Source organism: Columba livia, chromosome 1 (assembly GCF_036013475.1).
Source record: "Columba livia isolate bColLiv1 breed racing homer chromosome 1, bColLiv1.pat.W.v2, whole genome shotgun sequence".
Classification (NCBI taxonomy): Eukaryota; Metazoa; Chordata; class Aves; order Columbiformes; family Columbidae; genus Columba; species Columba livia.
In genome coordinates this window covers 84,453,813-84,477,870 of record NC_088602.1, presented here as the reverse complement: position 1 = coordinate 84,477,870, position 24,058 = coordinate 84,453,813, and the positions used below count along the sequence as shown (strand labels likewise).

The 24,058-nt window shown below is 40.3% G+C and overlaps 1 protein-coding gene across 3 annotated transcripts in view; it reads left to right on the top strand.

Annotated features, from left to right (window-relative positions):
• Positions 1-11,566, top strand: part of VGLL3 (vestigial like family member 3) — a 29,154-nt gene extending 17,588 nt beyond the window's left edge. For all 3 annotated transcript variants that reach the window (XM_065064846.1, XM_065064836.1, XM_065064855.1), the window contains exon 4: positions 3,619-11,566. In XM_065064846.1, coding sequence (XP_064920918.1) covers positions 3,619-3,662 — 44 coding nt within the window. In that variant the 3' untranslated portion in view covers positions 3,663-11,566. The remainder of the gene's footprint in view (positions 1-3,618) is intronic.
• The last annotated feature ends 12,492 nt before the right edge of the window (positions 11,567-24,058 follow it).

Below are 24,058 nucleotides of genomic sequence, written 5' to 3'. Positions count from 1 at the left end.
TAAGCCAAATATTAGATCTCATGAATGGATGATGCTGAATCACTTCAAAGAATAAGAGGGCTTTCCCCTTGCACGCACGGTATAGTTTGGGAATTTGTTTCAGAACACACTGTGTGGGACATAAGTGTATCACTGTTCGTAGAGCTAGCAAAGTACTGATCTGTCTTGCACATCTGTTTGAATTTACATGGTCCTGTTTTAGAGGATGAAGAGGGATTTAGCTACCTGATTCCCATTAAATGTGGCTTAATCCTCACATTGTCTGCTGCAAATTAACCCTTTTAGAAGCTTCTTTATTGTTACAAGTGGGATTAAAAAAAATGCTAGTCTACATGAGAATATATTAAAAATTGTTATCTTTCTGGCTGCTGATATGCAGTGTCTTTCCAAAGCTGAGGTGCCCAAGCTATAGTGCTCAATATAAAAGTATGATTTCTATCAAGCATTGATATAAACCTATAGATATAAGCACAGCATGTTTGTGCTTTAGGTGTCAATTCCCTGCCCCACCGATATCAAGCAAAGCAAGGTCAGCCTCTAATAGCATAGACTGCAGTTCATGGCATACGTACAGAGAGCATTGCTGCAGCTGCAATCCCATAGTGTCAGGGCTAAATCCTCATGTTTACAGTAAGGGTGTGCAAGCTGAGTTGAACACTTAAAACCAGGGTGGGGCAGGGGGGGGGATTTGCTCTGGTTACAGCCCCCAGTGTTTCCCTCAGGGGCAGGATGGGAGGCTGCCCTACCCACTGGGCACTTCAGGTGGTCCATCAGATCTGACTGTGCTGGAAGCTGCGAGGTCTGCTGGCAGCCCTGTGAGAGGAGAGCAGAGCAACTTGCCCTGCTACTATGGAGCCTAGGAGGATATCCTGTCCTGCTGGTGGACAGATGTGCTGGAGGAGATTTCCTGTAGCCCCAGCACACCGAAAGCAGAACAGGATTTTGGCATATCTGAGAGCTGTAAGTCTATCTTAAAATTGAAGTGAACATCCTTTATTGTGCAAAGTTATGCACACTGAGATATGTAACTTTACATTTAGGTCAATTAATCTAACATCTTCTAGTCCTGACTAACTATAGGGAATTGACTTTAGAAAATGACTGGAAGTCAGTGTGTCCTGTTGAATATGGAATTTGAGTGGTCCTGCCTTTTGTAGTTATCTCTGTTCACACATACTCCATGAGTTTGTCACAACTCATTAAGTTTGTTTAGATATTCCCACAAGAAAATGCATTCTACTTGTGTGGCAATTATTTATAATGTTGGTATCCCAGAGATGGGGAGTTGTACTGCTCTGGCAATACTGCCTCATGCAATGCAAGGGAGGATGTCTTCACTAAGAGGAAAATGTTCTTTCAGCAGGCTGCAAGTGAAAGCTCTTGCTTAGTAGCAGGGCTGCTCTTGGATGACATGTTAGGACTGCAGATAGCCTTGCCATGAAGGAGATGGGAACATAATGAGGGAAAGGCATGGAAAGGGTTCTACATTCAACTCTGTAACTAAAGCAACTTTGTTGTTGTTGTTGTTTTGTTTGTTTGTTTTCCATGACTGTTTAGACTTAATAGCTATTACCTTAAACTGCCTTGTAATGGTTATTTGTGTTTGTTCTGAAGACAACCAACTAGGAAGGTGTCTTTTCAGCTGGTTATTCCCCTTCTACCGGTTGCTACTATCAGGGAGACCCCTTTTAAACAGGGGTGTTATTTTTTTTTAAGCTCCTAGGAGCTGTATAAGCGGTTTCTCATCAGCTTTCATTGCCTTTAGTGGCCTTTAGTGCTCTACTGGTGAACTTAAATGACTCCCTTCCACTCTGAAAGGTTTCTGCTGTCAGATTTTTATTTTTTTTTTATTGAAAACAGCATGGGAAAAATAACAGAAAATTATCATCGCTAACTTTGAGGGAGCTGTGAAGGAAACTAACAGCATTTTATTATGACTCTGCCTATGGATAGTGCTGCCAGGAAATCGAGTAACTCTGAAGCAACAAGGAGACATCCTTATTGAGTAAAGAGCCTCTGAACATGTTTTTATAGGCGTGCTTTAGTCAACAGACATCCCATTTTTTTCCAGTCTAAAGAAATACATGCAAATGCATGTGAGATGGAGCAGAAAGATAGTTAACCAGGTTTGGCATGCTATACCTGTGTATTCTGCTTTCCCTGTCTGTCACTGCTTGGACACACAAGCGTTTGGCTGCTGCTTGGGTATCCTTACACAGAGAAATATGCTGTCATCTTTTATGTGACTGTTAATCGTTTTGTAACTCAACTCTAAAGTGTTGCTGATCATCATTAGAAATTTAACTGTGCTCCTAAAACAAGGAGATGGTGGTCAGATCTGAATCTATCGTATCTCTTAGGCTTTCTGAAAACATATGGGTTTTCCTTTTTATCTCACTATGTGATCAGACATGGAAATGAGAGATTTCCACAGGTTAATTGTCAGTTCTCACAGGTTAATGAACAAATGAACATGGAGCTTCAATGGTTACAAAATCATCAAGGTCTGGAGTTGCACATACTTAACATTAGTGGTGAAATTTGCCCTAAATTCTTAGCATATCAGGTAGCTGTTGCATTGGTCTTGGTACACTATGTAGCAGGGCAATATGTAATATTAGAATGACACAGACCAGAGCTTTTCTGTCTATATAGCAATGATTATTTATAGTGGGAAGTGCATCTTTATTTTACAAAATGTGATCCCATTCGCTCAAAACGTCAAGAGGTAGGTTTTAAATCAGTGAGTCCTAAATGCGTTACTATGTCTTAAAATATGTGCCTGCACCTCTCTCCTTTCTACTTTCCCTATAAATCAGCAAGAATGTATCTTCCTTGGGAAGTTTCATGTGCACCTCCCCCTCTATTGTCTGGACTTTAGGTATATGCCCTGTTGGGTGTAAATCTAGCAAAAATTGAATCCCTCTGGAGCAGAGAAATCTCGGATTATAACACAGGTTCCAAGCCTATAATGCTGAAGCCACAACATCACACCACATTTATTAGATAGTCCTCACTTTTTATAGAGGAAAATGTTAGAGTAACTCAGAACAAAGGCAAGCTGAAAATCATTAATTTTTCCCATGTGCAAGCACTAGCCATTGTTGGCTAAAAATCTGACACACTGTAGGTGAAATTATTTGGGTTTTTTCATGCTGTGGGAACATTTTCCTTCTCTCCTTTGTAAGGTGAAATACTACAGAAACTGTGAGATCCTAAAGTGTCACAGGTGTTTTCTAAAAGAAACAGAGTCTGTGGCTGGCCTCTATCAGGAAAAATTATTCTGTTGCTTACTGAATTATATATACAGACCTTGCTGGAGGTCATATCACACTATGCCATGCTCCAAATGAGGCCAAAACAAGGAAGCGCACACAGGATTTTATCAGCATTACTGAACCACTTGAGCCAGTCTAAAACTTAAGTGTGGTTTAAGTTTATCCTACACTAATAAAATTGGGAGCAATAGTAATGTCACTAACAAGTCTACTAGGCTGGTAAGTTGTGGGTGTTTTTGTTTTGTTTTGTTTTGTTTAGCCTTACTTAACTTGCTTGGGTAGGGGGTGGAAAAAGCTGTATCAAATTTTATTATATTTTTTTTCCTTTTCTGAAATGTAGGTCTACAGCATCAGGACAAGAGCAAGGAAGCTTCTTGGTTCTGAAGTTTGGATAAATTAAGACCAGCTAGAGCTGGAGTTGGTGCAGCTGGTCGCACGATATAACAGTCATTGACTCCTTCTGCATGGGGCAAAGGACACACGTGAAGATGAAGAGCCAAGCATTCTGGTTTTGCTATTGAGCCTTTTGTTTGTAAGGCTGTTTATGGGTCCCATAGTGTTGGAAAAAAACAAAAACCTAGCTTTTCTTTCTTTCCTCATCTGAGCCTGCTGCAGCTGGGCAACCTAACTCCTTTCTGCTCCTTTAACAGTGTTTTGTTTTGTTCTGTTCAGCTTGATATTTTTATGAACAGTCTCAATTGTCAGGAGAAAGACTCTCCCTTGACTACAGTGCGCCTCCTTTCAGGAATACAGTATTTTGTAGCTCTTTGTGCATCTATTTTTGTAGAAATACAGAAAGTTTGGGTAAGAATTGATGGGCTATTTTAGGATGACATATTTTTTTAAAAAAAGTTGTAAAATTGTTAAGTTCTGTTTAAAGAACTTGCTCTCAGAGAAGCACTGGCAAAAAAAATGTATAAAATGTTATTTTTAGATGTCTGTGATGTGTTTGTGCATTGTTTTTTTTGTTTGTTTGTTACCTCAAATGTCTATCTTTCTTTTTTAAAGAGCTAAACCTTTCTTGTCTCCACATTACTAGATTTTGATGGTTTTGTACTTTTGTTCTAGCTTAAGCAAGTGTAATTCACACCTCAATTTTCAGCCAAATATTTTTCCTACTGGTGTTAGATTGTAATAAGGGTGTTTTTATTTTCTTGCTTCTAAAGGTGGCTTTGTGCTGTGCTTATTGTCAGAAGCCTGCAAACACCTTTAGCATGGAGCAAAGCCTGGGGCTGGCAGAAACTGAATTTTCAACCCACCCATTCTTTCAAAATGGACCAAATACTCTTACGGATTTAAATCAGACATGAGTTTAGGCCTCATCCACCTCAAGGAAAGCGCTGAAATGTTCAGCTCCTGTTGACTTCAAAATCTGTTTCTCTAACCTAAGATTTGCTCTGGGCCTTTTGAGACCCCAGCTGCAGCTCTTGAATTTTGTGAGAAGTTGCACGTACTCTGCTTGCACAAATTCAGGCCTGGCTGCTGTCTGGGTAATGATCTGAACTTGGAAATGATGCGGCCATGTCTAGCCACAGTGCTCTGGCCTCTGATGTGTGTAACAAGGACTTTAGTTAAGGCCAAGGTGAACATGATCCAATTATGAGTAAGGGCTGCAAAATTAGCCTTGACAGCCCTAGTCCTGGGATGGGCTGGAGCTGGGTCAGCCCCCATGCCCAACCCTAGGCCTCCAGTGTGAGTGTCAGCATGTGCTTAGGTGAGGCTGAGTGCAGGATCAGAGCCTGGGTTGCCAGGTCCTAGCTATTGCTTGGAGATGTTGCCTTTCTTCTCTGTGCACCCAGAGTCCCCCTGTAATATTTCCCAAGGCGCTTATAACCTATTATATTTCTCTTACCACTGTTTTCAGACATCCCTGTCTGAAAGACAAATCAGCTAAATGGAAACCAAGACATAAACACGTGGCTGAAATAAGAAGAGTTTAATTTTAAGGCTATGAGCATTGTAAATGTAAGTTTGTCAGGTGGAGACCACATGCATCAATGTGTGAAAGGGAAGGGGGAGTGTTGGGATGTGCATGCCATTCTGAGGTTCATGTCTCCTTCCCTGTGCTGCTGCTTCTCTCCAGACTTTTTGAACTTGATCCTACGAGGTATTGAGCGTTCTTCCTTGCCACGTGAGAGGGCTTGACATGCTGGCACTGGAAACATCAGAATTATGTTACAATTTGGCAAGGCTGTTAAGTGGTCTAGCTGATATGAAGTTCGAGACAGTGTGAAAGTGCTGAATGGACTATGCTTAAACAATACTTTAAAATAGTAGGGTTGCAGTTTCTGTGTTGGGATGCTGAATTAAATGTGATGGGCTTTTTCTGCTCATCTTTATAGTCCATCAACATTTCTTAACAGAATTAACTCTCATGACAGTTCTATGTGTTATTGCTGCTCTGCTGGAGCTAGCTCCTCAATTTGTCAATGAATTCATAATGCAATTGGAAAACTGTACAGGGGCAACACAGTAAGAGCTGCCACAGTTCACTTTCTTACCAGGACAGTACAGTTCAGGAAATATCTCACGAATAATAGTTCTGACAGTGTGAGAAATATTGGGAAGGAAAAAAAGTCCAAGCTTTTAAAGTCTTTCTCTTTTTATTTTTTCTGGACTTGGCAAAGCTGGAAGGCAAAGAGGCAATGTATCCTCTTTGAACTTCAGGGCTGGAGAGCTTGTGGGGAGCAAAAGAAAAGCTGACATTTCTTTTTGAGGTGTAGTGTGTCTGGCTTCCTGAAATAGTTTAAAATCTAGCAAGAGTGGTCAGTTCATTGCCTTCTTTGCAAGTTCAGATGAGGGACCTCCTCCTGTTCCCTATAGATGACAAAGCAGAATGGGACAGGAAAAATCAGGCCCATCGTTTGCACTGGAATCCCTTTCTGGATTGTTTTATTAAGTTAACGATTAGTGGGGATGAATATGCGGTGAAGCTGTTGCCTCTTCCACCTCAAGGACTACTGTTATATGCCCAGTTTCCACTGCTGAACCTTTGAGTGTGTTGAAGGAACTTCTGTTGCTCTGCAGGCTCTAGGACACAAATACCAACAAAAACCTGCTATCTTCTGTAGCCATTCATGTACCAGTCAATCGACTTTGAAAGTCAAATAATTTTATTTTATTCTTTCCTCCCCTCAGTCACTAACCATGCCCTGTACTGAGTTGGAAGTAAAAGCATAAGTGGTGCACAGCAGCAGCCCTACTTCTATGTTCTACAATTTGATGGATAGGAAAGAAAAAGTCCTTCCCCTGACAATTTTTTAAGTTAAATTCAATAGATTTATTTCTCTCTCTCTCTCATACACGCACATTTATACACACGCACAAATGTGCTTATGAGAAGCAGATGCTGTGATGGTTTTGTTCTTGAAAAAAGAGGCGAGTGTTTGCTCACAGCATTGCATGGAGAACTGATGGCAGCAAGAAAGAAACAGAAATGTTAAGACTCCTCATGTTTCCACAAATAGGAAAAAAGGCCCTTAAAATCAGGTCACAGTCAAATTATGTGTCTTAATGCATTACTAAAGGAGTTGTTTCATTCTTTTTGTGTGTGGTGAATTCTGATGCTGTCCCAAGAAAATGGATAATTCATTTTGCGAGGACTTATAAAACATGATGTACTCTGTCACTATTTCTGGGAGAACATAGGGAAATTATTGTCTTTTTTCAAGAAAAATCTACATACTAAACTCTTTAAAGTCGTCAAAGATTTTATTTTATTCTTATTAATGTTGAGAAATCTGCTTTCAATTTTTGTGTCTTCATCTGAAGACTGTGAGGGTTCAAGCTGTCCACCAATTTTTGAAAAGCAGATGCCAGTTTGTTTCAACTCGGTATTTCTACCCCAACAATATAATGGAATAGTGCAGCTACTGACCACCAGGCAGATTTGATTTTTGGAGAGTTGAATAAGCTGCACTTGACACCAGTATAATCAACTTTGTTCCAATTCCTCTCCTCACCAGACACACAAATTCAGTGATCAGTTTATCTGATACCTCTTTCATAGTGTGAAGACATTCTGTGAATGGCAGTTTTCTCTCAACTGTCTGCTTCTACCTTAAAACATGCTTTTGAGGATGAAGCTCTCATCACAGCTTTCAGAGAGAGCAGGCGTTGCAGGAGGGGAATGTCAAGTTTACCCCCACCTCCACTTAGGATCAGCTGGCCTGTACTCAGCCTTTCTGCTTCCAGTCTAGTGTGTATGTCTTGCTCTCCTCCCACAATTCTTGAAGTTTATGTGTATATTTATACACATATATATATACAAACACACATGTAGCTATACTGGGTTCCCTTCATTCCACTCTTGTGCTTCAAATGCATGTCCTTTGGAAATGGAGTGAATGACATCAGTAATCTCATCGAAGAGTGAGAAAATGTAGGCGTTTTATTGCATTCTCTGTAACCTCAGGAGTGAACAGATTTTTTTTCCATATTTGTAAAAAACAAAAGCAAACAACAGAAACCCAACAAAAACCAATATTTTCAAAATGCCTGATTTGTTGTATCTATAATGATGACCATGGAGTTAGCAGAGTTATGTAGAGTGGTGCAATATATTGCCTTTCAGCAGACAAGCATATCTTTTTGAAAATAATTATTTTAATTAATTTCAGGTACAAGCTTTCTCTCCATATCAATGGACCAGCAGCATATATTTCTTATAAATGATTTAGAAATGTGTATATTTTTAAAGTTGAATTTTGACTTTAATATGTCAGCCTTTGAGCTTTTAAAGGGTATTAGGATGACAAATATTGTTTGTGTGTGAATTTTTTTAAAAAGTTGATGCATGTTATTTGGAACTGAAATCTCATGTAAAGCAGGAAGGTATTTAAAAATAAATACTGCTTTTACATATTAGCCCTATGGGCACAATATGACAGTTGTGATGCAGGATGTTGTCCCTCTAAAGGCTAAGAACCTCTTGTCTGAGCAAGATCACAATCCAGTCCCTGTGACAGAAGAGACAGGAGCAGTTATCTTGCAAAGGCTGAGCTTGTAGATCTGTGAGCAGAGATGGTCATCTCCAGCATTGTGTGTAGATGGCTGGGCAACTGCTGCTCAACATACTAAAAATAGGCTGTGTTGGCAGGTTTACACTTGCCCTGTCTTATGGGGTGAACTGATTGCCAAGGGGAATTAGAAATGTGTCTGGAAACCTGTGTTTTAGCTGCCCTTGGTCTGTACAGTGCTCTCCTTGTTCTTGCTCTGTGACACCATGATGAGACTTGTGAAAGCTGGGCTGGAGTCCCCTGCGAAATGCAGCATGGTTTTAGCTTACAATAAAGATAGTTTAGGGATGGGGGTAATTAAAACATCACAGCTATGTCGTGCAGCTGCTCAAAGGCTCAAGTCTTCAAGATGGATCAACTTTGCATCATTAATGATGGCAGTTTGCATACAGGAGCTCAAATACTGCTTCCCTCCCTCATTGTCTTTGGCAGTCTTCAATGGCATTGAGATCATTTGGATCAGCCTCAAATGCCCAAATTGCAGTCCAGTGTTGGCTGGTATAGCATGGTGACCTGGGATCTGGCCCAGCATTGGTGGACATCAGTTGGAATCAGCATTGATTCTGGTGAGCTTGGCTTCAGGTGACTAGTACCTATAGTCAACTGATATTTATAGCAGTTGAGGTTTACAGTAATCTACTAAAGTATCTGCAGAACTATGCTGCACTTTCCCTGCTAGCTGTTTGTAGCTGTTGTTTAAAACTATCAGTCAAATCAGGGTCCCCCTCCTCCCCTCTACTGTTTTCCAACCCTGCTTCCCTCAAAACTCCATTAAACTTTTTTGCTCCTCTTATCAAAACTGATGGGGAAGCTTTGTATAAAGAAAAGTGTCACTGTTTTAATTACTGAATAAATAATTTAATGTGAATTTTATTGTTATATTTTTATGTAGCATTTTCAGTTTGGTCTGTATTTCTCAACAATTAGCTAATGCTTTCTTTTTATTCTTATGCGACTGAAGAACTCATAAATCTCTTTGTAAATTACAGCATCCCGAGTTTCTATTTTTTTTCATGAGATTAATTTTTAGAGCCAAGGGTTTATCTTCTGTTGAAAATGTGGTAAAACAAGTGTTCTGAACTGCTTCTCTACTAAAATTGGATGGAGTGAAAGCCTAGCATCAAAGAGATTTCGAACAGGGCTCTCATGAAGGCACTAGCTTTCTGTTTCAGATACTGTCAATTGCTTCTGTTACCGTGTTGTCTTTTTATATATACATATATATTTTAGTTGCATTAACACTAGAGGTTATTTTACAATGAGACTTAGTAGAATCACTACCTGACGTTTCTTAGTGTAAGACCCTTTTTAATGCTGTTGTTTTCTGACAGTTTTGACAGTCATCAAGTAGAGATTTGCCATACAGGTAATTGATCTCAAATTTTTTTGGCAAAGTTCAGTGATTCTGGCTAAGGAGGTAACTTTGCCCTTGCTAAAATTATTTTACAACTGTTTTATTAAGAAAGATTTGCATGTCTGTGTTCTGGCTCGAGGGCTTAAGTTTTGGTGTTTTGGTCACAGATACATCATTTATTGTTCCAGCAGAGGGGAAAAAGAAAACCAAAGTTTGGCCAAGCACTGAGCTTTTGAAAAATTACCACTTGCACGCAATCAGCAGGGAGCTGTTACGAGTTTAGTTGCAAAATCCTGTGAAGATCCTGACCATATGGGATGTACTCTGTTTCAGAGCATCAGGAGATGAGCAGGATTTTCCCCATACGTCTTGCTCCAGGCTTTGTTTCCAGGACAAGAGAGCAAGCAGGGTCCTTTTTCTCTGTGCAAAATCACCTTGTCCTTCCTTCTTAGGCCATGAGGAAGAGATGGAAAGAGCTGCCAGGTAGAAACTCAAGGAGAGGAAGGCCAGGAAAGGAGAAGACTGGGTTCAAAAGCTTCCTGTAGGAGAGAATGGGGTTTGGGAGCTACCAGGAGAGAAGCAGTCTGTGTGGACAGTGGGGATGAAGATGGGATGTGAACCGCTAAAAAAGAAAAAAAAAGAAAATAATGCCTAACAATCACTTGGCTAATACATGAAAGATGTAGAGGGGGATGTCACAGCCATCAAAAAATACCAGAATAATGTGAGGACTTAGAAATTTAGTATAAACTAAGTGCCAAGGAAAACGTAGGGTAATCATTGCAGGATATTTCTTTCTTTGAAGTGAGCTGTGTACACTGCCGTTTAGTCTGTGAGAAAAGTCATGAAAGCCCTTTTGCTTTAAGATGATCACAATAATCCCCAGCAAAGCAAAGGCATTTTAGGAAGGAAGAGCATGTTAAGCAAGGGGATGAACTAGCTGAAATGCTTTTTCTTCTTCCTGTAACTTCTACTGCTCTCACCAGAGTGGGGCTCCAGCTGTATTGCCCTACACTTGGGCTTCCAGGTGGTTATGGGGGTTATTTCTACATGCTCACATCGCATCAAGAAATGAAAGCAGGGGAAGTGACACTGAAGAGTAAGCATTACTTTATGACTGATTTTGTTTGTGACAATCCACGTCCTCTGTTAATGTAAATCGGTGTCACCCACTTGGCTTTAGTAACCTTAATGCCCACTAAGAATCTCGTCAGTTATGTCTGGATAAATCTTGTTTTGGCTGTTATCAGCTGGAAACTGGGTCCTAGATTGGTGCCTGGGGGAGGTGCTTCCCTCAGAGCCAGGATCCAGATGGGTGACATCAGTGGTGCTCAGCTCGCCTAGTACAGGGAAAATGCCACGGAAAAAGTGAGGAGTGGGGTTGGCATCCTCCGTGCTGGTGGGGGAGGTAAGCATGGCCCATGGCCAGCTGCTGGGGCTGGCTGGCCCTGGTGGGACAGAGGTGCTACTAACTCTTCATGGAGCCCCCAGCCATGGTGGGGCCGGTCATCCCAGCAGGATCTCAGACTCTGAGGGGTTATGCTCCCTGCATGACGTGGGAGGCCGGGTGGGGACTGAGACATCTGGTGAGAATTCCTCACAGCTGAGCTGTGTGTTGGGCTGGGATGCCGATTAATTTAGCTGATTTCTTTTCTGGGGTTGTTGGGAGGAGGAGGGGAGGCTAGATGCCACAGCCTTCCAGTAATTGTCACTCCTTCAGAGTATCACTTTTTCTTTCTTTGAAGACAAGTGAGAAATTATATTAGAAAAACAAACAAACAAAACCAAAATGCAACACCGAAACAACAAACCAACACCAGGAACTATACCAATGTCTTTGCTTTGGCAATAAATGTACATCTGCAATGGGAAAATGTGTGGGTAATAAAGTTTTGATGTTGGCTGTTGTACATACAGATGCATTACAGTCTTTGAAGATTATTTGTTATATCAATGCCCATAGTAGCATCAAGGTTCAAAGGGAGGTGGTTTGTTTATCATGCCCATTTAGTTATGAATAACACCAGCTCTAATTTCCTCCTCCCACCAGCAAGTAGAGTGTCCTACATTGGAAGCCAAATATAGCAACAAAGATTTCTATATCTGGCCAAAACCAAAAAATCTGTTCCTTTTTAAGAATAACACTCTATTCTTTTCTGATGGAGATGGATAAAGAAAAAATTCAACTTTAAGGAAGCCAGCTTCTCTGCGGGAAACTCCCTTGTCTCTCTAGAATGCCCAATGTAAAAGGTATGACCTTATTTTTTGGTGTCTGGGTAGAAGCCAATGGGGAGACTTCTGTAGAGCCCCATCAGTAAAGCACTTTTGAGGTATCAGTCTGGATAAATCTTCTTTACTCACTGGTATGCTTTTTCTGCCCTGCTTTTTCTGTACTCTAAGCAACAGAGCCAATGCTGAATGGGAGCTCCACGAGTTGCACAACTACCCCTGCTTTTTCTTCACTCTTTTCCTTCTGGTTTGCATTTGTGGAGAAGTTAATTCTTTGGCTCTGAGAGACATACCCCTGCTCTGCCCGGCAAGTAAACTTGACAAGGCAGTGTGGAGCAGCAGCCTCACCCCACAGTCCTTCCTCCTTGTTTTTTGCATTAGGGGAGTATGTGAGAAGCCAGCCATATGTGCTTTCCCATGGCCAGACTTTCAAGATATGTGGTGCCCAGAGAGGGTGACCAGGGATAATGGGGCTGTCCAGTTCCCTGCCTGGCTGCTTGGGCTGGAATAGAAGGGATGTCTTACAAATAAAAACCAGAGATGTTCATGGCCAAATGGTTCCTCAGGTAATCATTTGAGTTTTTCTGAATCAGAGCTAATGCCACTTGAAGATAAGCATGTATATGGGTGCCACTCTCCTGATTTTAAGCTGGAATATCCTTTTTGGAGGAGGCAACAACTCCCACCCCTCCACTTCTTCCTGATCTTGAGCAGTTTCTTTGCCTTCTCTACACTGTCTGAGGAAAGCTATTCAGTCTTTCCTTTGAAGGATTTATTTCCATTCCAACCCACCCCCACCACCCACCCATAAGCAACTGGCATCTGTGACATCCGAGCAAAAAAATCCCGGCTGTCCTTGTTTCAGGAGTGTTGCCTCATTCATTTTCAGACTATCTGGCTGAAGGCCTTTGCTGTAAGGCAAAACTTCACGATTATAGAGTTAGCTCTTCCTCATTTGGAAACCTGGGATTTTTTTTTGTTGACTTCAGTAGGAGCAGCCTTGGACCCCTGATGCATTTTAAAGCAATGCAGAGAAGTGTCATCCAGTGAATATATTTGCACTGGATCTGTTCTCCCAGACATGTTACAGAAGAAGTTTTAAATAAACACAGGGATGTTTAAAAATATTTTGTGTATGTAAATATGTAAAATATGCAAAACAAAGCTAACAGCTGTGGGGTGTACTCATTGCTCACGTGAGAAGGCTTTGTGTAATGGGTTTTTTCCATCAACCACTCTTGTTTTTAAGCATCTGTGTCTGTTCCAAGATAATGACTTCTCTGTGATTCCCACTGGACAAAGAGGGAGGAGGCAGAATGGGCCTATGTGTTGCCCTAGAGTCTGCCTGAACTTCTGTGAAGAAGCTTCTACTGTCTGGTGAAACCTGCTTTCCACAGAGCACAGGAGCACATGGCCAGAGCGCAGCACAGAACAATTCTTTTAATTAGAGGTGGGATGGCACCTGGGTCCTATTGAACTTGGCCTGTCAAGAACAGCAATGCACAACACCACATGTAGCACACAGCATTCGCAGCCATCCTCAGATGCTTCATAACTAGCCTGACAAAAGCATTAGTCACTGGTGTATGAGTCTTAATTTCCTGAATTGAATCTGTTACTTAGGAAAGAATAACGGTTTTGCAGCCTCAAACCCTTCATTTAGTCAGGGAGAGCCGAAGCCTATGTATGCATGTGATCCTACTGAAGACTTTGGGATACCTGCAGTCAGAAGAAAAGAAAGTCACCCAGAACAAGCTCAGTCCGTAGCACTATTAGGCTCTTCACATTATGTTTGTTTTTTGTTTTTTGTTTTTTTTTTTTTAATTAAACAATATGCTGCTTTTTAGATATCCCTTCACAGAGGGTAGTTCATGCTCTATACATAGTAAGTCTCTACACATACTTCTGAATTCTACAGGATATTTTGTGTCACTTAGCCACCTGTTGTTTTTAATGATTTTTTTTCAACCCTTATCCTTGTTCTTGTTTTCCAATTCCGCTGCTTTAAGAGCAACATTCCAAACTCCTGGCTGTCTGGCAATGTGGATGTCCAGGGACATGGCACAGTGACTCTGTCACACCAGTAACATCTATGTGCACAGCGAGTTTGACCTCTCCACCAGCCATGATGCTTGGACTCATGGATGTCAGAAGGTGCAATACAAATAGAATTTCCATTTGTTTGTTTGGTGGTTTCAGTCACAGCAAATGGAAGTGCTTGGCAGGAAGAACAACCCTGGGTGAAGGGCAAAGAGGAAGTGGAGCATCATTCAGCAGGATCCCAGGAGACATTCTGGCTCCCTCAGAAAAAGTCACATTTACTATGGCAATAGAAATAGCTTGAATACGTTCTACAGAGACCTGCTGCTGCTTATTCTCCTTGGTCTCAGCCTAGCTGGCCTTTTAACCGTGCTGTCAGTGACACTTCTATGTGAATAGACTTGTGGGGATCTTTGTGAGATCTACTATAGGAACCTCATGCCCCCCCTCACCTGTGTCCTAATGCAAAATAACCCCAACACCATGTGGACTGAACACTCTGACAGTCTATAGAATTTTACAATGCCTTAATGCTATATTATCCTAGTTTAAAAAGTGACAGGTTCCCTAAGTCTTGTTTCCTCAGCTCTTGTCCCACATGACATCTTCCAGTCATAGCATATATCCTACCACCAGTTACCACTTGCAGTGACTGGAAATTTCTACCAGCCTGGATGATGCAGTGAAGTCTTTGAGGCCACTGTTAAAGCCTATGGCTTGAAAAAATGAACTGTTTTGCATGTCATATGTAGCCTGGTTAGTTTTCTGGGTGGGGTTTTTTTGTATGAAAGGAGATACCAAAAGGCCAGAACACCATAATTGTGCAGACAGTTCTAGACATGAGTGATCAAAGTGGAGGCTCAGCGGCAGAAAGATCTTAAGAACAGGGCACCAAACTTCTCACTTTCACCCTCACTGCAATGTTGCGTGTTGTCCTGAAGAGACCAGCACAACAAGAGTTGCCATCTCATTTTTCACTCCCATATCCTGAGGCAGAAAGTAATATATTTTTATTGTTTTGTATTTATGATATTTTGCTAGTCTCATTGTATGATACTATGTGCTAGTCTCATCAAACATATGGACAGCAAGGACTAAAACCAGTTGGCTAGTGACTTACCTGCAAGAGCTGATGTTCTTTATGAACAAACTCATTATTCACAATGTCCACATGCAAAGCAGCACTTGCAATACAGGCAGTTGGTAACAAGCAGGGAATTAGAACTTTTTTTAATTGGGATTTGAGACACAGAGTAGTTTAGAGAACACTGAAACTAAGTAGGATCTTCAAGCTTCAAATCTGCCCCTTCAGAAATTATTCCTTTCTAGTATTTTGGACTGTATTTCAGTGATTCTTAACAAAGGTTCTCCTTAGTAAAGGAGAAAAAGTAGCTGTCATCCTTGACAGACGTTGCTGATTATTATTCATGTGGCTGTTTGCTGATTTGAAGAGGTATGAGAGGAAGTATGGATAAACCACACTAATTGGTAAAACCTCTAGTTCTCCCACACACAGTTTAATTTGTCATCGCAAGGACACTTCTGCAAATCTCAAACCTGTTATTTTCTGTGTATGAAATCAGCAATCATTATAATTTCATCTCAATTGGAATATTATTTTTCCTTTTTCTTTTTTTTTCCTTCTCCTTTTGATGGGTCAGATTTAAACCATCTGCAGGCAGATGGAAAGGAAAAGTGGAATTATTGTTTTCACCAAAAAATTTTGCAGCTGTCAGGGTGTGTTTGACACAAGCCTGATGGCTGAAAACAAAGACAGGACACATTGTCCCGGCTGGATATCAGAGTGCATAAGAACTCTTCATGGCCAGCTTTTACTTGGACAACTTGGGGCTAAATGAGGTAAACAAGATTATTACTTTGCCATACTCAAGTGCTTATCAGAGAGAATTCTTCACTGAATTGTGTACTGCTTTTCCTGTGCCTCACTGAGACCCTGTTGGTTTTGGGATGAGGGGGTGACTCTCTAAGTGATAGTCTTAACACGTCGTATAGATCTCTGCTTTGTGACTGACCTACCACATGGCAGAGGCTGCAGCCATAGCTTCCAGTACCTGTCATGATGTTTTGCTTTTATAATTCAGTTTAATTCATAGCCCCATCATTAACAACTGCAGCCAATGAAAAAGGGCTTAAAGCAGAGCTTCTGAGGAGGGATGTCAGGAGCCATGACTCAGACCCTAGAAGATTGCTTCAATATTTTGTGTCTGAATGCTAGTGCCTCCTTGGTGATACCAACACTACTTCTTTTCAAAGTGGGGTTTTCTGCAGGAGCTTAGTCTGTGTGAAAACCAGATCCAGCACTGGGAGTTTGTATATCTTACTGCTGATGTTCTTGTTGTTAAGGTTCCTAAAAGTAACTGTCCTTTCTGCTTGCACCAAGCTAGGCAACTTTAAGAAACGAATTTCCAAAATGGACTAAAATTCAAATCTTCTTATGCCCTTGTAGGTGGTTTTGCCTATAGAATGTGTTTTTTCATTGTCAATGTGAGGTTTATAACCGCAAGGCGATCCTGATATATTTTTTTCCATTTAATGGCAGACTTTTGCTGTGGTTTTCTGTGTCTTGGTGTTTATTTAATTATTATTATTATTATTATTATTATTTTTAACTACTTCATGTAGTAATAACATCAGCAATGTGGACTAAAACCGTTAATAATTTTTTTGTCCTTTTCATCATGAGTTTTGAGAGTGATAATCCTATGAATCATTGGGAGGTGTATTTTCTGCTCTGAAGTGACAACCATGTATCATTTCCATTTCCCAGAGCTGACACTGTCATGTTGGTATTTATTCATGTTGCTGTTTTTCCCCCAAAATATTTTTTTTTCTGTATACATCTGTAGACAAAGTGTGCTTGAGCTAAGCTAAAATTAAGAGAACTGAGAGCTATTATCTATCATTAAGTCATCTGAACCTTTGCAGTGCACTAGTTTTCAGTTACACTCATTATTATCTGGCTACTGAATGTGTTGTACAACAGCTCAGACTGAAAGCAATTTTAGAAATAGTTCATCAGGTAGCTGGTCTTCTGAAATATGTCAGAAGACCCAGCTTCACACTGATCTTGGATCAAGGTAAGACATGACCATGCTGCTGCAGGTGTTTTAATTTGGCTGGTCTGTAAGTAATGGAAAGCCATGACGGTGTTTCAGTTCTTTTATTTCACCTCTTCAGGGAGCTAGAATCCTAACTTCAACAAGAAGACTGAGAAATCAGAGATCTATTGGCAGTATCATCACAGAGAGAACAGAAAAGGTAGATCACATAGTTTAAAGGCCAAATCCATGTCCCTCTCATTAGTTCCACAAGTATAAACCTATTGGAAAGAGTAATGAAATTTAGCATTAAGAGCATCAAAACTGACCTTCACAAAGGAAATATTTTCTCCTACCTCTGTGCTTGATACACAGTGCTTGAACATGTACTATTTATACCCTTAGTGCAAGGATGTGAGGGACCACGTTCCCAACCATGTACTTTGCATGTTATTTACACCTGCACAAAGTGGGTGTGAAATGTTCCCCTTCAGCACTGGTTGTTGTGTACCTAGACTTCAGTAAAGTCTCTGATACCATAGCTCACAGCATTCTCCTGGAGAAGATGGCAGCTCATGTCCTGGATGGGTGTACCCTTCGAGGGATAAAGAGATGCCCGGATGGCTGGGCCCAAAGAGTTGTGGTGAATGGAGCCAAATTCAGCTGGCAGCTGGTCATGAGTGGTCTTCCCCAGGGCTCAGTATTGGGGCCAGTTCTGTTTAATTTCTTTATCAATGATCTGGATGAGGGGATTGAGTGCACCCTTAGTAAGTTTGCAGATGTCACCAAATTGGGTGGGAGTGTTGAACTGCTGGAGGATAAGAAGGCCATACAGAGGGATCTGGACCGGCTGGATCATTGTGCTGAGGCCAATTGTATGAGGTTCAACAAGGCCAAGTGGTGGGTCCTGTTCTTGGGTCACAACAACCCCAGGAAGCACTACAGGCTCTGGGAAGAGTGGCTGGAAGGCTGCCTGGTGGAAAAGGACCTGGGGGTGTTTATTGAGAGCCGTTTGAACATGAGACAGCAGTGTGCTCAGGTGGCCAAAAAGGCCAACAGCATCCTGGCTTGTATCAGGAACAGTGTGGCCAGCAGGACTAGAGAAGTGATCACTGTATTTGGCACTGGTGAGGCCGCATCTTGAATCTTGTGTTCCGTTTTGGGCCCCTCATCATAAGAAAGACACTGAGGTGCTCAAGAGAGTTCAGAGGAGGCGAGAAAGCTGGTGAGGGATCTGGAGCACAAGTCTGATGAGGAGCAGCTGAGGGAACTGAGGCTGTTTAGCCTGGAGAAAAGGAGGCTGAGGGGAGATCTTATCACTGCCTACAACTACCTGAAAGGAGGTTGTAGCATGGAAAGTGTTGGTCTCTTCTCCGAAGTAGCAAGAGTTAGGACAAGAGGAAATGGCCTCAAGTTGCACCAGGGAAGATTTAGATTGCATATTAAGAAAAAATTCTTCATGGGAAGGGATTTCAGGCATTGGAACAGGCTGCCCAAGGAAGTGGTGGAGTCATCATCCCTGGAGGTGTTTAGAAGGTGTATAGACGAGGGACGTGGTTAGTGCTATAGTTAGGTTATGGTTGGAGTCAACCATCCTGATGGTTTCTTTCATCCAAAATGATTCTGTGATTCTCTGTTTATCTCCACACTACTGCCCTAGACATGGTCTTCAAAAGTTCAAATGGGAATAACAAAATAGTTTTCAGATTATGTTTTTTCTCCTCTGCCTATAAGCTGACTTAGAAAGCCAAAGCAGTCTATGATAATTTCCCAAATGTTCAGCAAAACAAGTCCTCCATTGTTCTTTCTGTCCTATTATGGAAGTGTTTTAATACCAAGAGGTTACCCAAAAGTAGTATCGCCATTGATTCTGGCTGTTTTGTGCACATGTTAGAGTCCTCTAACAGGTGTTGCCTCAATCAGTACACAGCTGAGTGTAGTCTGACTTCTTAACACTAGTGATATAGTGTCTGGGGGGGGCAACTATCATTAGAAAACACAGTATGATGGATGCTGCTCCTTTTTTATAGGTGTTTGTTTGCTGAATGGACATCATTAAAGGAGAATTCCCTTCCAGATTGGTGATGAACATTATACTTTGTGATCAGTATATTCCAATATAAAGTGAAGCATCTTGATTAACTAATTAAAGGTCAGGATAATAGCATAGAAATTCACAGCTCAGCTAAGCACACTGCTGACGAAGCTGAAGGAAAAGGTAAGAGGTCATGGTGTGCTCCATCAAACAATTGCTAACAAAGATGAAACCTCAGCTGGGCTATCATCTATATTTCACCAGTAAAATCATCTTCTCTGTTTTTTGTAGGGACTGATATAGAGCACTGAAATCAGCTAAGCAAGTGATATTGATCTGAGTGAATCTTATATTACTTGTGATTCTGTTCCTGAAGTCAATGAAGTAACTTGGTTTCTCAATAACTATCCTACAACTGTTCATTTAGTAAAACTTTAAAAAGCTGGCTGAGATTCTGAAGTAGAAGGAAGCTTAGAGGCTTAGTATTATGCTACTACTGGTGCATGTTCTGTTTTGAGCTATAGTTATTACTTATGCATGTAGTTTCCTTAGTGAAGGGATCACGCAGTCTTCTAGATTTGAAGTTCTCTCTCTGCCTGACTTTTATTTATTTATTTATTTATTTATTTATTTATTTATTTATTTATTTCCCTGGAGAAGTTTTAGAGAAGTTTGCATGTGAATTGAACTCTTTCAGGGGTGCAGTCTTTTATTGTGCTGGATGCAGAATAATAGGTGTGCTTTCTGGGAATGGGTATGACAGCACAAAATCTCCTGCTGTCAGAGACCTTGAGTCAAATTGTAGACCAGCTGAAAGTAGACAGTGTTTTGATGCTGACTTTGATATAGTCCCCTTTTTTTCTTTATCTGTTTTCCCAAACTGCTCATATCTAATTGAAGGAAGCATGGACATTCTCTTCACCCCTTCAGAAATAAAAAGAACCAAAGCAAACAAAAAAAAAAAAAAAAACACACAAAAAACCCAAACCAAACCCAAACATAACTTAAGGCTTTAATCTTGTTATGAATATAAATATCTATTTTCTGAGGACAGAATGTATCGGTTGCTTAGCTGTGTATTTAGCCAAGGGGTCTCAAACTCATTTTCACTGGGGGCCACATCAGCCTCGCAGTTGTCTTCAAATGGCTGAATGTAATTTTAGGAGTGTATAAATGTAGGCGTAGATTTAGACTATTAATGTGAAGATTGTGCAGGCAAAAGGAGGTTTAAATATGTCAGTGGGCAATATTATTAATATTAGTTCTCACATCGTAGTTTTACATTAAGGGCTCTAGTACAACCAGAGGCCCATTCTTTGTTAACTGCTGCATGTAAATATAGCTCTTTATGTTGGAAAAATTGTCTTCTGCCTGTAAGTGTAGCTGAGAGGACCTCAGAGAACAGGAGATTCCCTTGCTGTCAGGAGGCAGGTCAATGCAGACAAAGATGGTATTGTGGAATAACACATTATAGTACCGTGTAAAACAAATGTCTTGTAGAAAGACAATGATTGATAACATACATTTTGAAGGCAGGAGATTTAAATAAAACAAGCAGATTGAAATTCTGAGAAAGGATTATTCAGATTTTAACTCTGTCAGTTTCTGTGTGGACGCTTACAACTGTAACCACTAGGCTTGGCCTACGCAACAGCTTGGCTGTTACCATTCACAAGTAATTATTAATAACACTGTTTAATTGCAAGCTAATTTCCTCTAAGGCTTCTTATGCTTGAAGTTTCTGTGATTTTAAGTGTGAAATTACCCCATTATTCTTTTATTTAATTGGTATTAACTGAGACTAATTAACATACAAAAGTTAAATCAGCTTTAATTAGAAAATCATTACTGGAAGTAGCAATTTCAGTGGCACTGAACAGTAAACGTAAAAAGTAGCTGTATGAACCACATTGAAAGCAAATGGTTTTGCATTAATATATATACCTATATATAATATATATACCTATAGAGGTATTATAAGTTGTTTATATACCTATAGAGGCTTTGTCTTCATTTTTTTAAGAGACAGAGATTCAAACATAAATCTACCTTTAAAGATTATGTCCAGGCTCTCATATTTATTCACTACTTTGAAGACACCTGTTTATGTATTTAGCTTTCATGGTGTACTATTACAGCAGGCTGCCTTTCTGTCCTTAACAGCGAAGTTAAGATTGAGCTAATTTTCCCCACTATACAAACGAAGTCTCATTCACAGCAGGATAAGTTTCTCCAGCTGTTTATGGGCTGGATGTGAACAGCTGAGCTCATCTAAATAAGTCAAGCTGGGAAACAAGGGGGGAAAAAAGCTGTTGAGCAGGAAGTGAAATGGGTAATGATATAACCTATTATGAAATTAGTCATTCAAGAAAGCTGTGTACTTCACCTGTACCTGCTTTTACAGTACTGTTTGGTTTGCTTTTTATTTTCATTTTTTAGCATGATCGTTTTACCACTGTAGAATAAATCTATGCTATTATAACCACCTTGACATGCCAATGGAAGAACACAGCATGGTCTTAGATGTGGCCTTAAAAAGTAAAATTTTTACATTGTTTAAAAATTGAGTGTGTGTGCGGGAAGGTGAATGCAACAGGAAAAACAATGGAAGTAGTATAGCTTTTTAAGTGAGAAAAGAACTTAGTATATGGGAGAGCATCTCTAAGCTAGACCCATAGCACCAGGAAGGCTCACGTCTGTAAGCAGCCCATCCACAGCTGTCCACACAAATCTCCCTGCCCTCCTGTTGAGGAAAGGCTCCCAGCAGAGGCAGGGCTGAGGACAAAGGCTAAAACACAGAATGCTGTCACCATCAGTACCATATTTTTGGGGTTGTGGATCACAGACCCCATCTCCTCCTGCTAGCGTTCACTGAGGTGTTAGCCTTTTCTGGTGATGGTTTCGTTGAATGCATTCAAACACTCTCTAAACTGTCAATTCTGTGAGCAGCGTTGTTCATCACTGTTGTGTTTTTCTCTTTGTTGGGGGTTTTTTTGCTTGTTTGTGGGGTTGTGTTTGTTTGTTTGGTTGGTTGCTTGTTTTTTTTTTGGTGTTGCTCCATCTGTATGAAACAGTTAGAAAACTTGATTTAATCAGTTGCATGGAAATCTCTGATGCAGTGGTGTAGTGGAAAGATACAATCCTACATATGTGTATGAAAAGAGGAAAAAATACCTTGTGCACATTTGTCTCTTTTTGCCCCTTGTATTTTGTTCATGTTAGAGAGTAACCTTTTGCACAAAGGTTGAATCTGAAGCTTAAAAAAGGTTGTATGTCATTAGAAAGGTGCATTGCTCTGGATTAATATTTGTTAGTAAATAAGCACAGTTAAACTGACGTGCATGGCTCTGTGGGTACTCCAAGCTGAGGTGCACAGCACCTCTTTGGTGACAGGCAGGCTGTGGCAAGCAGCAATTTGTTAAGCTGAGGATCTGGGTGGCCATGGGGCTCCATCCTGGTGTTCCCAATGGTTTTATATCAGTTTGCATCATACATGCTGTGGGTTTATCTTTTTCTGTTTACATTCTGTCACTTTTAAATTGAAATTACATGTACTGAGAATATCAACTTCAGAAGCCTACCCAGTGCATCTTCTTTTGCAATCAAGGCCTTAATAAGACCAAGATGTATTTTGGTAAAGGATTTTTGCACTTGTGCCCTGCAAACCACATCATGTGAATCATTGCTGCAGTGCCACACAGAGCAGAAAAGAAGCTGAAGAGTACAGAAGAATACAATGTTAGTTTCTGAGAGCTATTTTAGTCTGTTCTAGTGAAATAGTTAACAGAAAAACTACAATAACTAATTAACTACTTTCACAAACTAGGCTTGCAAAACAAGATAGGCTGAGATTTCACATCATAAACTAGAAATAATATTATAGTATAGGAACTCATCTTGATAAACTTGAAAAGACTTTGGAATCTCTGTTACAAAATTGGAAACAATAGGAAATATCTATTAGAGCAATTTCAAGGATGCATCCTCCCAATGCCTATTACTAGGGTGGCAAGAAAATATTTTGAATCATTAAAAATGAATATCATATACATGTTTTAAATTTCTTTGGCTTGTCTCAGTAAACATCTTCCATCACTATAGTAGCAGAAATAAATACAAGAACTTTGGTGACCCAAAGATGAAAAGAGATGGAGAAACCAAACATCTATTTCATGCTAATAACAGATGGGCTAATGAGGCAATCTAACTGATGATACAAATTATGTAACTTTTATAGCGTATTATAATTGTAGCAGGTATTTAAGATGACATTCTCCTCTCTTTTATATGCTCTCTTTTAATTGATGTGTTGAAAGTATTGACAACTTTTAACATTACTTTCAGCTTTCATTACAAGGCATTTGAAGCTTTGTAGTTGTTATCATATCTAGCCAGAATGGAGAAGGAAATTCCATGGGAAGTGAGAGCACTAAGGAATCAATGGGCAGAAAATGTTAATAGAAAAATTTTCATTGGAAGATAAGTCCAGTTACTCCTATAAGCCATATTTTTCAAAAAGTATTGGAGTATAAACTATACAGATATTCCTGTTTTTCCAGTTAACTTTTTTCAGCCCATCATCTAAACTTGGGGGAAATGTAGAGCTAATATAAGTAGTTGTATTTAGGCACAAGCCCTTGGCTGAATCAGGATCTTTGCTCTTAACTAAGGTAGGGTTAAGCTACTGAACAAATAACGCCCAGCCAAAACAAGGAACCTCCGCTGTCAACATCCATGTTTGCAAACGCTAAATTAAAAGGAGTCCTTTGGATATGGAGCAAAAATGACCTTTATGCCAGGTGTGAACACAGATTAAGTGGTTCTTGCTTGAACCATCTCACTTTGAAATGACAGACTTGTAATACCAAGCAAACCCTTTCTCCAGCTGAGGCTTTGATTGTGCAACTGTTATTGAGCAGAACTTCTGGGTACAAGTAACCTCAATGCAGGGATTTAAAAATAAAAAGTACCTGTGCAAACTTGGCTTTCATTTGCTTTGAACTGAACTATGTATGCAAGTCTCATCTGTGGAAAAATATTTCATG